This window comes from Labrus bergylta, chromosome 1, assembly GCF_963930695.1.
Source record: "Labrus bergylta chromosome 1, fLabBer1.1, whole genome shotgun sequence".
In the NCBI taxonomy this organism is placed as follows: Eukaryota; Metazoa; Chordata; class Actinopteri; order Labriformes; family Labridae; genus Labrus; species Labrus bergylta.
This window is the reverse complement of record NC_089195.1, coordinates 32,036,880-32,051,509: the sequence shown is the minus strand read 5'-3', so window position 1 is coordinate 32,051,509 and position 14,630 is coordinate 32,036,880. Positions and strand designations below refer to the sequence as shown.

Below are 14,630 nucleotides of genomic sequence, written 5' to 3'. Positions count from 1 at the left end.
ATTTTGGGATTGGCACCAGGGGTGGCCAATCCGATTTCAAGGGGGGGCCCACGCCAACCCTTTTTAGACACGCCCCTGTTTGTAGGCGACTATAGATGTCGAAGATGGAAACTGTGTGAGTCTGACACAAACTCAAAACACAGAATCAGGCTGCCAGAAGCTCAATAAAGACGTTCCTGAAATACGACATATTTCTATAAATCAAGATGTTAAAGAAGGGTGAATATTCAGCGTTATCAAATCGGATTTGCAGGTGTTTGTTTTTTTCTAGAAAATGAAGAACCTGGGTGAACCTTAGGGCTTATTTGGCAGCACCCTTGATTTGAACACTAACTGTTATTTTAACCATGAGAGCTGAGTCCAAAGAGCAAAATATCCCCAGGAGTGTTTTGATTATGCAGGGGAAAAGAAAATCTTGGCAGCTCAGACTGAACTTGTAAACATTAAACCACAAAGAGGCTGAAGCTTCCTTAAAAAAACAAGTCGGAGCAACTTTTCCTCCCACGTTGCTTCAGTTTTGTTTCCTTCCATCTTGTAAGACATCAATAAGTCTCCAAGTTTGACCCAATACTTTCTCTAAACCATGGGGGGGTCAAGCTTCTTGATTTCATGAAAGTTTTGATCCATTGTTCATACTCTTTGACGGGAAAACTCATGAACTGGTTCGTTGATATCTGTGCAGTGACCTTAGCCGAGCTGTTACAAGTCCCCACATCTGCTGAATGCAGTAAACGGTCACTTATCATCAGCTGATTAATATCTGTTTTACAGTCGACAGTCGCGCGTTTTCAACACCAAAATCCCCTCCAGTCGTTGTCTTTACTTTCTACTTTGTCTGGGAGGGCAGATCATTAACTCAGACCCCCCCTCCCCCCCCCCCCTAGAGAGAAAGAGAAAGTGAATGTTTGCAGCTAAAAGTATCACAGGGGGAATTTCCCACCACTGCATGACACGCCAACCTGGTTCCAAATATCTTCTTCTATGTTCTATCTTTATATCCATGTGAAGTATTACATCTGTAACTTTTTATTTTCTTCTATTTGATTTATTCAGGGCTGGGACAAGACGCCAAATACTCAAACATGATTTTGGACACCAAGATAGGGGCTCCTGTGTTGGTCGTCGGGTCTCTGATCTTGCTAGTGTTTTACAAAATACGATCTCAGCGTGAGTACCATTAAATATATATCTGTATATTCAACATGGCAGCCTGAATTCAAAAACTGACCATTGAAAATGCATTCTTGTTTATTTAACATCTAGCCATCTTAACTTTAAATCTCTTGAAATTCAAAATGGTATTAATATATTGAAACTTATGTCATTTTGCACCAGAGGAGGATGTTGGATGCTGTCCTGCATCCTGGACTTTGCAAATGCATTGTTGTAAGACCTTAAAGGGGACATACTGTGTTATGAAAAATCCTCTTGTACAGTGTTTTTGAACATATATTTGGGTAACCTGAGTGTCTACTGACCCACAAAATGTGAAATAAACCCATCCAGTCCTTTGTTTGTGGTCTGCATAAGTCTTACAACACAGAGAAAAATGCTCTGTTTCAAATGTGCTCTCCTTGCGATGTCACAGTGGGATTCTGGTAAAATATAAATAAAACCCTCCCCTGATATCTCCACACATGGACTCCACCCCCAGACTAAAACAAAACTTTAGCACAGGTCGGCCATTTTTATTCTCTCTACAGAGGAGTGATGAGAAGGTGAGTCTCGAGAACGTCTTTGTGTTTAAAGTCACGATTTAATCTTCATTCACACTCTGACATTTCATCTGTTTTTCAGAAGAAGATCAGGAAACGGAGGGAGATGTTCAAGAAAGTCTGACTACAGGTAAATATAATTCAAACATTTGAGTTGGATTGTCACTATTTAAACGTCAATATAATTCTAGTAAGAATTAGACGACATTTTAAAAAAAAAGTTTCGATACCTAGTCCCAAGTGCACAATTTTGGTTGAATTTCCATTTTTTATTGCCAAAAATGTACAGGCAAACTCCTGCACATTGTCTGAAATTGCACATAATACATTGGCAGCAATGTGTTTGTGCAATTTAGACAGTCACCACTTCTGCTGTCTGTTTGTTAGACATAAAAAACCATCACATCTTCATGACACACGAGTGTGAATTTGAATGAGCCATTGCAGCTTTGTGTTCAAAATATTAGGGCTTCAACACTTGCCACCTGCCAGATTTTTTTCCACAGCCGAGTGAGCTGATGTGAAAACGCAGCAGGATATAATCAGGAGAATTCAGCTCAAGCCAATAGGAGGGGGGGAGTGACGTTTATATACTGTGACTGCTGCACCGTGCATATAGATTTTCAGGCAGATGTGAAAACAGCTTGTGACTGAAGGTCTTTAGTTTTTATTAAAGCTTCAATACTTTTTGATACAATGCATCATTAAGGATTCTCAGATTGTCTTATTTTAAAACAAGTGGCATCAAAAACTGTTGCAAATTCAGACAACCAAACAAGGTAATAAGTTTGTTACTAACCCTCCCTCTTCCTTTCTTTTTCTCTTCATCTCTCTGTGCAGGAGAAACCAAGACCACTCTTACTGACGACCACTGAAATCAACACTTCTTGTTTGCTTGAGCCCGCATCAGCATTTTAACTTTTCCTAATGCAAACATCCATGTACATAACCAGGTAAAGCTTGTATCACTGTGATTTAACAGAAACTGCAAGCGCTTTGTTCACCTTTAATCTACCAAGTAAATGAGCTCCAATCAAGTTTAAAATGTCAACAAAGACTGATATATCGCTGACAACAGGAGTAAAAGGGGTCCAGGTCAGGCTCTGTTGTCTTAAAGTAACCACATTGGGAACCGTTCCGACACCACGGAGTCTCTGATGTTGATTTATGGAGGACAAAAGTGTATAATGTGATGATTTAGCCCACGCAATAACTGTAGCTTTTGGCAGCTTATCAGCCTCCTTCTTACTCCCTCTTCACGTTCCATGTCTTTAGTGAAGGGTTAGAATCATGCAATACTTTTAATTCGTGTTTGTGTGTGTGTGTGTGTGTATGTATTTTAAGGAAATGCAACTATTTCCTGCCAACGTTTCTTTTATTCATATATTTTGTGCTAGGAGGGGTTAGAGGCATAAAAACAGGCGTGCTTGCTGTTGCCATGGTGCTTTCAGACACTCTCTGCCAGTCTGCGCGGGCGCAATCAGGAGAACAAAAAAGTTTGGGAATTTCATTCACTGTGTTAGAGTATGTAGTCATAAGACAAACATTTCAGGAATGCCAGACATCCATCAAACTGGTCGGAGGCAACAGAGCAGGCTGTGATAGGCCCTTTTTTTGAGGTTTGGTTTATTTAACTTTTTTCACAACCGAGTTCTCAGAGAAACCGCCTCGCATGCCTTTAAAATCTTGAATTCTGATCGAGCCTGCATGTCAAGCTCGAGCCTGTCAGACCAAATATTTTCTACTGTACTGAAGACAAGCCAAAAGTGGAAAACAAAACTCCTAATCAATCATAAATGTGAATGATTAACTGTTCTGTAACACACAGTTAATCATTGACCTGTTTGGAGAAAAAGCAGTTTATGAAGTTTATGAAGTTTATGAGTTTATGAAATCAACGACAAACGTCCTTAAACTACTGTCAGTCATTCAGATTCTGTGTGTCGTGAAAATTAGGTTTATATACATGTATGTGTTTGTAAAATGAACTGTATACTCTTTTAATTATTTTTTTATCGTGTTTTTTAGCACTAGCACCTTGTACAAACTGTGAATTGTGATTGTATGGTAATAAAACAAAGTCTAAATAAAAAAAACATAAAACAGCCCTGTGATAAAGTTTCATGTTGTGTGTCATGAAGGATAGCTCTTGTTTAATGAAAATAAAAAATACATTCAGGCAAAAGTGGTGCAGCTGTCGATGTAGTTGTTGATGACGATGTATTAAAGGTCACACATTATCCAAAATACAATTAAACACTAATGTGTCTCTAGGCCGTCTACAAACCACCCCCCAGTTATGAGAAAAGTCCATCCTCTAAGTCTTTTGCCTGCTCCACTTTTCAGAAAATGTGTGCTCAAACAGGCCGTTTTGGAGATTTTCCCTTCATGACATCACAAAGGGCAGTAACCCCTCCCCCAGGTGGGTGCTTAAAGCTGTTTGTTTGCACTTACTGACGTCGTTTCGTCCCCTCTAGATCCTCACTTGTCTTGTTCTTACTCCCTGATGTTCGTCAGGGAGCCCCGTGTGAAAACATCTGCACACTCTCTGATATTCTACTTCGCACCGCTCCTCTCTCGGTTGGTGGCATGTTGTCTTGTTTTGGCCCGTTTCCATTTTCATCTTCTTCCCTTATATGTTCATCTGATGACAGAGCAGCTTATCGCCACACAAGATCTGATTTATTCACGACCATTCAAAGCATTCATCACACTTCCTCGTTCTCTTCACTTCCCTTTTCTTTAAAACCGACTCATAGGTGCACTAAAGCACCAAATGTTCATATGATTGCAGCACTATTTGATCTCTCTGGTTATGGATGTCTCTTAAGCTGTTTTCACACAGGACAGCCTGCCAACTGAAATCCATCTGTGTTGAATATTCAGTGAGTCCGACTCGATAATGCAGGCTTTCCCAACCTTGGGGTACCGCATGGAGTCCAAATGGGGTCCCCTGAAATTTTAAATTATTGACCAAAATAAAATATATAAATAATATGCCTTAATTAAGCTACAAGACGGTATCCAGTTCCTTGTAGCACATGCTAAAAACGATCACACTTGTAGTATCTCGGTGTGTCTCATTAATGTGTGATGCGCCCAGCATCAAGCAAAAAGCTCTATGTGTTTTGGATGTCTGTGGTCCCCAGAGCTTTGTGAAGTCAAACTGAGCTCACAATCCATTAAAGGTTGGGAACCACGGCATATAATGACAGATTCTGCCTTTATATTAATGCTGTGGTTAATTGGACGTATTCAAAGTATCAATAAACGAGTAGACAAGAACACACTGGCACGAATAAAGCAGCTTCATGATGTGCACATGGATCCTTGGTTGTCACTGGCCGGGTAATATGAATAAATGTGAGCTAAGATGAGCTGGGATCTTTTTAACTAAAAATTCCAAAAAATCATGATATGGCTGAATTTGCATTAAATACCTTCCTCATCATATCATATCAGTATCACTTTCCTCCAGATCAAACTTCAATAAGTCAAGATTCAATTCCAGTAAATCATTATAGACTGGAATGCTGCCATCAACTGGACAAACAGCAAAACAACAGGTTGATGATCATAACAGAGCTCACTATATGATGCTGTTTTTTAGTAGAGCATTTTTTTATTTACCATTTGTTTTAAACAGACAAAAGTCATTTCAATGGAAACCTGAGCTGTAGTTTCCACGTTTCAAGGACAATATGAGCATGTAAACAATAAGGTTCCTTTTCCAGTTTGCCATAATCCAAATAAATCAGTTTGCTGTTGATTTAAATCATTCCCACAAGGGTCAACAGAATACCAAGTTTAAAATCTGCTCTAGATATCTCCTGCAGTTACTGTTTCAGTTTGGTTTGTTGGTTCTGCCTGCATCTAAATCCAGCCTGCAGAACAAGTGAGATAAGCTCCTGTTTTGTGGTGAACAGAGAAAGAAGAATGCTTCCATAAATAATAATAACTATAATAACTTTATTTATATAGCACCTTTTAAAAACACAGGTTTACAAAATGCTTTGACAAACAGCAAAAACTAGAACAAACTAAACCAAACACAGAAGAACATAAACAACAGCAAGAACAAACAAATGCAAAATACTAAGAATAATTAAATACAATTCAACAGAAAAGAACCCATAGTGCACGATACCCAACAGACATATATAACCCGACCATCACAAGAACCATCATAAGAACCCAGGCAACACAAGAACCCAACAACACGAGCTGAGACCAAGAGGACCAAAGATTTAAAAAGATGTGAGAAACTAAAAGAGATAAAAGCAAATAAAAAGATAACAGCAATAAGAAGGTAAGAGCAGTAAAATAAATAGAAACAAGTGGTTAAAGGATCAAAAAACCCAAAACTATAATATTAATAAAAATACAAAGTAAATATAAATATGAAACATAAATAGACAAAGTAAGTAAGATAAGAAATTACCAAGTTAAAACACAAGAGGAGTTAAGATATGAGCATAAATACGAGATAAGACCATAAATAAAAGGACAGTAAGAAGTAAAAGAAGATAAAAATAGTAAAACCAGTAAGAAAAGACATTAAAAAGACGACATCACGTAAAAGCAAGTCTGTAAAAGTACGTTCTAAGAAGGGATTTAAAAGAATTGAGGGAATCTGCAAGTCTTATCTCCTCAGGGAGGTCGTTCCAAAGTCGAGGGGCCCTGACTGAAAATGCCCGGTCACCTTTAGTTTTAAGTCTCGACTTTGGAACGACCAGGAGGGCCCCACCCGAGGATCTAAGACTGCGGGCTGGCTCATATGGTGTCAGTAACTCTGTTATATAGCTTGGAGCCAGCCCTGTTCGTGCTTTAAAAGTAATGAGTAAAATCTTAAAATCGATTCTAAAACTTACAGGAAGCCAATGTAATGAAGCTAAAATTGGAGTGATGTGATGTCGTCTGTTACAACCAGTAAGAAGCCTAGCTGCTGCATTTCGGACTAGCTGGAGGCGAGACAGTGACTTATTTATGATTCCGGAAAATAGGGAGTTACAGTAGTCAAGTCGGGAGAAGATGAGGGCGCGGATGATCTTTTTAAGGTCTAGTTGGGTTAGAATTGTTTTAATTTTGGAGATGGTGCGTAGATGGAAGAAGCATGATCGGACAACTGTTTTGATATGGGATGTGGGTTGGACATTGGCGAATAAGGGACCGAGGCTGCTCTTTGAGATATGAGTGGAGTTTGGCGGGTTGAATACTATGATTTCAGATTTAGAATTGTTCAGTTGGAGAAAGTTTTGTGCCATCCAGCAGTTGATATCGTTTAGGCAGTTTCTGACAGCAGCTAGGCTCCTAGCGTCCTCAGGTCTCAAAGGAAGGTATATCTGTGTGTCGTCTGCGTAGCAGTGAAAGGAGACATTGTGGCATTGGCCAAGAGGCAGCATATGAATGGAGAACAAAATGGGACCTAAAACCGAACCTTGCGGTACACCACAGGTAATGTTAGAGGTAGAGGAGGAGTAGTTACCGATGGTGACCGCGAAGGTTCTTTCTAAAAGATAAGAGTAAAACCAGCTAAGCGCAGAATCCTTTAAACCAACCCATTTTCTGAGACGATCAGTTAAAATTGTGTGATCAACAGTATCAAAAGCTGAACTAAGATCTAAAAGAAGTAAAATTGTGCCCTCCCCTCTATCTGTTGCTAAAAGTAGGTCATTGGTTACCTTGAGGAGGGCCGTCTCTGTGATGTGACAAGCTCTAAAACCGGATTGGAATTGCTCAGAGGTTATTTTCAGCCATAAAAGATAAAAGTTGTGTTGAAACCACCTTTTCTAAAACTTTTGATAAAAATGGAAGTTTTGAGATTGGTCTAAAATTGTTTAAATCAGTGGGATCAACTTTGGGTTTCTTTAAAAGTGGTTGGAGCAGAGGGGACTACCAAATAGAACAGATCCAGATCAGCTCTGTTGAAATGCAGTCCACTTTCTGACAAAGAGTACTGCCGTGCAGACAACACGAGTTTTCAAAGTATTACCCGTAGCATAAACAACATTCATTCATTTCTGTTGTTGTTGCTGCTACTCTGTTTGTCTCTGTCTGTCTTTTGCTTTACATCTGTCTGTTCAACATGAGTCTGGTCCTTTTCGAGGTTTCTTTCTGTTTTCTTGCCACTATAACTTTGCTAAATGTTGCTTAGTGCTCCTACACGTTGCTTTGCAGGATGCACGCCGGAGCTGTTGAAGCCTTGCTCAAGGGCAGTACTCGGGTAGTGACCTGACCTGGCACCTCTCCAGCTTCCATATTTTGGTCTTCACCAGGACTTGAACCAGCGACCCTTCAGGTTCCCAAACCAAGTCTCCACAGACTGAGCTACTGCCGCCCCAAAGAGTTTTGGAGTGGGGGCAATTTTTGGACTTTTTTAAATTCTTTTTTGTGACTCATAAAAATCCCATCACTTTGACTTTAAGGTGTTTTATGTGCTTTATTGGGTCCATTTGTAGGTTGTTGTTGTTGGCCCCTTAGGTCTTAGTTGACACAGCAGACAGCCAGCAGCCTTCATCTGTCAATCAAAGCGACTACGCCCCAGATCCTGTATAACTGGTAGCTTCGATTTTGAGTTTAACCACAATGCATCCTTCTTGTCATGAATAAAGAAAGTTTTGAAGACCAAAGCTCTTCTTTTGTTTTGTTGCTGTTTTGTGCCCCATGTGGCCACTTGAAGAAGTGCAGTTGTTTTGCACTTCCTGTTAGCTTCACTGTTAGCTTGTTAGGTTACTGCTTGATATGTTGTCATAATTGTTTCAAAGAAAACCTGTAAAGCATGTGCATGTTTTCATGAAGTGCTTTTCTGTAAAACATGAAGTGTGCAATGCACGAGCATTCACACTAATACAAATATTTATAAAATACATAGATGATATTTATGTGTCCTCATGAGGCACAAAGCTGGAATCAACAGGAGAGGAGTGAGAGCAGGTGAGGGCTAGAGTCTGTTGAAAGTATTTGAGGACACCTGGTGGACAGCTCGGGCATGGCAGGTTATGGGGAGGAGGAGGAGATTAATTAAGGGCCCTAGGAGAAGGGAGCAGTCTGTTTTCGAAAAGGTGCTAGGAGCTCTGAAGAATATGCTTAAAATATATCCTTTATTTTCCTCCTTTACAATGGAAGCCTCAGAGCTTCAGTTCAGACGATTACCAGAAGAGGGCAGCATTGGAGGACAGCATACACTCTCTTGCAGGAAGTGCAGATGGATGGATAGCACTTGTGCAGAATCTTCAAAGACACTTCTGGACCCTTAATTGACACAAAATATGTGTCTATGTTTTACCATCATCACCTATCATATGTTTGTGTTTGCCTGACAGCTGTGTGCTGATAAATAAATGCCATGAACCTGAGAGAAGTTGTCGCGTGATCTCTACTGTCTGCTGAGATAGAACCAGAAGAAGGGGGTTACAGTAGTGCAGTGACCAATTTTAACAAACCCAATATTGTTTAGAAAAGTCACTTGAGGGATGAATGTGGAAGCTTTCGGACGCGTGCTTAGCTCGAAGAAATGAACACAGTCCATTGATGATTTGATTTGGATATTTCAATCCATTTCTTTTTAAACACTTCTTATCAAATAAAGGAAAGTATGAGGAACCACTGTCTATAAATAAAACAAACAAATCCGCGTTGGATGCGTTTAACTCCGACAGGCTGACACGGTAAAAAAAACTGTTTGCCTCCATTCAATCACCTGTCCCACCTCACCTGGAGCCTTGCCTTAACCACAGCATCCGCCCAGGCTACACATAGTGCCCAGTAGAGGGCCAACACACACAAGCACAAGGAAAATAGCATCACACAAAACAAACACCTCATTTGGCTCCAACAAGTAGCATGAGTGCAAGATCATTTATTGTGATTGGTTGTACATTGTCGAAGGTCTATGATGCTCCAACCTTACCTGGCCAATGTTACCTGACTTCACCCTATATGATGAAACAGCACATCTTCTCTTTTTCAGATTACACTAAGCTGCTGTCGCCTTTTCTCCCTGCTCCTCTAGAAGTGGACTTTCTCCCGCAGAGCTCGAAAAAACTGCCAAATGCTTTATTGACTGCGGTCAAGCCAGCCGCTCCTCGAGTTTACATGGTGAAGTGAGCCGCCCCTAAATATGAAGTGCCCACGTATTCTGATCTTTACGGTAAATGCTCCGGACTGCAGAGCGAGCAGGAGGAACAGACAGAGAGAGCGAGTCTGTTATTAATCTCCTTTTCCAGGCAAAAGTGATAAATGCAGAAGTCTTACCATAAAACTGACTATGAGATACACGTGTATGAAACGGGAGCAAACAAAATACTGTTCAGGGAATAGCTCTGGAGGTCGGAGAAGTTAGTTTGGGAATAATTCTGCGAGTCTGCGGTAACTTCCGTTTTTCAAAATAAGGTGTTTCCCTGGGAAAAAAATATAAAAAAAGTCTGATATGGTTGGACTTAGTACTTCTTAGACTACATGCACAGGTACTATGAAGTACTTTTACTGTGTACTTTTTGAGAAATCCATTGTCAAGCTCCCTTATAAATCACTATAATGACTCTTTTTTCTGACTTTGATGTCTTGTAAAAAACAATTCTTCCATAAGTACACCATGATTCTGATATGGTTGGACTTAGTAAATGGTTGGACTTAGTTCAAATATTAATAATCTTTCACGAATAAAAAATCACTATTGACTTTTTTTTACATTTATTATAAACATTAACATTTTCGTAGAACATACATGTGAAATTACAAAGACTCTGAACACCAACAACTACATCTATCTAACAGTTGGGATTGCAATAAAATCCAACTCCTTATAATGTAATGGTATTATCTACTCAACAGCTGAGCTCCTCTCTCTCATGAGAAGACTTAATTCTAATACCATTATTGAGCATATGCATTTATTTTTTAATTTGTGGGGGAATGATGAAGAAGAGGTTGATTTTTGAAAGAGTACAATCTCTGGTAACACATGACAGCTTCTTTTTCTGGATTTTGTAAAAATCCTTGTAATTTCAAGCATTCTTTTTTTCCTTATGTGCCAAAAACCTTATGTGCCAAACTCCAGCCAAAAGCTGGACTGAATTTCATTGTGTAGTGATCTGCAATGACAATAAAGGATCCATCCATCTATAACTAACAAAGACCTTGGCCCTCCAAATCCTTCATGAATACTGAACGAGAGGTCTCGTCCTTAACTATTCGAAAATAAATTATTTTAGAATAGCAGAATTGAATGTGTTTGACTCTTTTGAGCATGTGTATTTTAAATGGTGTGATTTTTTTATGACATTGCTTATGTTTATGATACTCTAGCTGCATTGTTGTGTTAGTATGCTAATGGTAGTACACAGTAAAAGTACTTCATAGTACCTGTGCATGTAGTCTAAGAAGTACTAAGTCCAACCATATCAGAATCATGGTGTACTTATGTAAGAACATATATATAATTATTGTTTTCTTCAGGAAAACTGTTTTTTTTTTAAATTGTGAACACCTTATTTTTGAAAAACGGAAGTTACCGCAGACTCGCAGAATTATTCCCAAACTAACTTCTCCGACCTCCAGAGCTATTCCCTGAACAGTATTCTGTTTCCTCCCGTTTCATACACGTGTATCTCATAGTCAGTTTAAGACTACACATTTAGCACTTGACGTCATCGCTCTCTCTGTCTGTTCCTCCTGCTCGCTCTGCAGTCCGGAGCATCCACCGTAAAGATCAGAATACGTGGGCACTTCATATTTAGGGGCGGCTCACTTCACCATGTAAACTCGAGGAGCGGCTGGCTTCACCGCAGTCTATATTGAATCCATTTAATGCTGCATTCAAGTGCTGCTCGGGTGGTCCAAGTTTCCGAGTTGGAAAGTCGTTCTTCCGACTTCAGTGTGTTCACTTTGATTTCAGTTTGGAAAGTTGTAACAACAGCAAAAAACAGCGTTGATGCTACGAAGAAGATCAGTGAAATGTAACTGTTAAAAGTGATATCTGAGCAAAAAGTGGATGTACAATACGTTAATTAGCTTAATAAAAAGTTTGTTAACATTAACAAAATCATATTTTGCCCCTCATGTGGTGACGATTCTGACGTCAAGTCGGACACCTAATTCTTTTCAGAGTTTCCGAGTTGTTGTTCCAACTTGAGTTGGTGTTCATGTGCATTTTACCACTCTGAAACTCGTTTTTCCGATGTTTCCAACACCACATGAATGCAGCATGAAAGCATTCAATTATTTTACTTTCATTTCAGGTAAAGGAACATGGCCTCCGCTGGTTTTCTGCTCTTAACGCTCGCTGTCCTCATCAGTGAAGGAAGTTCACAGAGTAAGTTTAAGATCCTCCGTCATTTCGTAGTTTGAAATATTTGATTCTTCTTGGTATTCATGTGATTCTTTCTTCACAGGCTATGTGAAAATTCACTGCAAGACTCAAAACATCGGACAGTATGAGCAGCAGTCACGACTTGACTGTGTAATCCACTACCCTGAAGGAGACGTAGAAGATCCTGAAATCATGGTGGTAGTTTGGAGGAAAGAGGGGGTTGAAGAACCCGAACTTAAATACGAAAATGGAAAACTTACATCATTGCCTGGATATTCATTTGCTGAACCGTCCTGGAACAACAAGAACGTGAACGTATCCCTGCTCATTCACAAAACTGCTGTTAAGGACGAGGGAGTTTATACATGTTATGTGCTCACAAACAGTGGTTTTAACACCAACCAAACCAGACTGAACGTCACAGGTGAGCTCTAAGATAAAACTTTGTCTCAGCTTCTTTGGCACACACACACACACACACACACACACACACACACACACACACACACACACACACACACACACACACACACACACACAGTATTGGTATTTACCTTCAACAGAGACTGTTCAATATTTGCTCGGTGTCTTTGCTACTTTCTGTTTCTTTATGACATATATGATGTCTGCTTTCATAAAGTACATTTGCTTATCACACATCAAATATCAGTGGTAAAATAATAGTGTGATGATTGATGTCGAGGGTTGAAGTTCAGATTAATAATCATGTTTCATCTCCATGTTCTCCTTCAAGCCAAATACGGAGTGCCAACTATTCAGCCTCAACCTCAGGACATTGATCTGAACACCGACGGTTCCCTGACATGCAAGTCCACCGGCTACCCAAAAGGCCGACTCAGCTGGTTTGATAAAGACAACAAGCCTTGGTTAGACCAACCCGAGGTGGAGGTGCTGAAGACAGAGAATGGTCTGTTTATCCTCTCAAGCACGCTGAAAATACAGCGAGGATCTGCCTTCTCCAAGTACACCTGCAAAGTGTTCAACGCCAGAGGAGACGAAGAGGCGGAGGAATCCTTCACAGTGCAGGACAAACCATCGGCCGGAGGTATCTGTTGTCGAGCACCACACATGATACTCGTTTCCTTCTTCACACAACAACCGGTACTTTTTGTCAGATTTCTTTTAGCTACAGTCACATGTTATGTTATGCAAAACATTTTTTTGAAGCAACACCCGACGTCAATGCCGTTACGCAATCAGGTCTTCTTTTAGGATTGCTCAACTAAGAGGAGCTTGAACCCAGGGGGCCGTCATAGAGGGAGGAACGCCAGGAGGATTTATCAGAAGTACAATTCAATTCAATTCAAAAAACTTTATTTGTCCCCGGGGGGCAATTCAAAGGCACACAGAGCAGTAAATTAACAACAGTGCAAGTAAACGAAACATTTTAACCTAAATATAAAGTGTCAATTTAAATACAACTTAAAGCTTAAACTTAACTTAAAAACACAAAATATAAAAGAGTAGATATGAGTGGACAGTGATCGGACTAACAGATGTAAACAGAACTATATGCAGTAAACGCGAAATAAATATATATATATACAGAACTATGTGCAAGTAGGCAAATACTAAATGATAAGTTATTAAGTTGAGTTATTAAGTCTTTACTTTCTACTTTGTCTGGGAGGGCAGATCATTAACTCAGACCCCCCCCTCCCCCCCTAGAGAGAAAGTGAAAGTGAATGTTTGCAGCTAAAAGTATCACAGGGGGAATTTCCCACCACTGCATGACACGCCAACCTGGTTCCAAATATCTTCTTCTATGTTCTATCTTTATATCCATGTGAAGTATTACATCTGTAACGTTTTATTTTCTTCTATTTGATTTATTCAGGGCATGGACAAGGCGCCGAAGACTCAAACATGATTTTGGCCACCAAGATAGGGGCTCCTGTGTTGGTCGTCGGGTCTCTGATCGTGGGGTCTCTAGTGTTGCTACTTTACAAAATACGATCTCAGCGTGAGTACCATTAAATATATATCTGTATATTCAACATGGCAGCTTGAATCCAAAAACTGACCATTGAAAATGCATTCTTGTTTATTTAACATTTAGCCATCTTAACTTTAAATCTCTTGAAATTCAAAATGGTATTAATATATTGAAACCTATGTCATTTTGCACCAGAGGAGGATGTTGGATGCTGTCCTGCATCCTGGACTTTGCAAATGCATTGTTGTAAGACCTTAAAGGGGACATACTGTGTTATGAAAAATCCTCTTCTACAGTGTTTTTGAACATATATTTGGGTAACCTGAGTGTCTACTGACCCACAAAATGTGAAATAAACCCATCCAGTCCTTTATTTGTGGTCTGCATAAATCTTACAACACAGAGAAAAATGCTCTGTTTCAAAGTTGTGATGTCACAGTGGGATTCTGGTAAAAAAAAAAATCCCCTCCCCTCCCCTGGTATATCTACACATGGACTCCACCCCCAGACTAAAACAAAACTTTTGTGCAGGTCGGCCATTTTTATTCTCTCTACAGAGGAGTGATGTCTACGGGGAAAACTCAGGGGGGGGGTCATTACATTTAAAGAGACACACACACCAAAACGGAGCGTTCTGAGAGAGCTGGTT

At 39.8% G+C, this 14,630-nt stretch overlaps 1 protein-coding gene across 2 annotated transcripts in view; it reads left to right on the top strand.

Annotated features, from left to right (window-relative positions):
• LOC110005197 (CD276 antigen homolog) overlaps positions 1-14,630 on the top strand; it is a 161,511-nt gene that overhangs the window by 141,803 nt on the left and 5,078 nt on the right. The window contains exons 4-6 of one of the 2 annotated variants that reach the window (XM_065959314.1): positions 1,054-1,167; positions 1,798-1,845; positions 2,556-3,822. In XM_065959314.1, the coding sequence (XP_065815386.1) occupies positions 1,054-1,167; positions 1,798-1,845; positions 2,556-2,590 (197 nt within the window). In that variant the 3' untranslated portion in view covers positions 2,591-3,822. Of the gene's footprint in view, positions 1-1,053; positions 1,168-1,797; positions 1,846-2,555; positions 3,823-14,630 lie in introns of those variants that run through there. The other variant, XM_065959311.1, reaches the window with a different exon arrangement.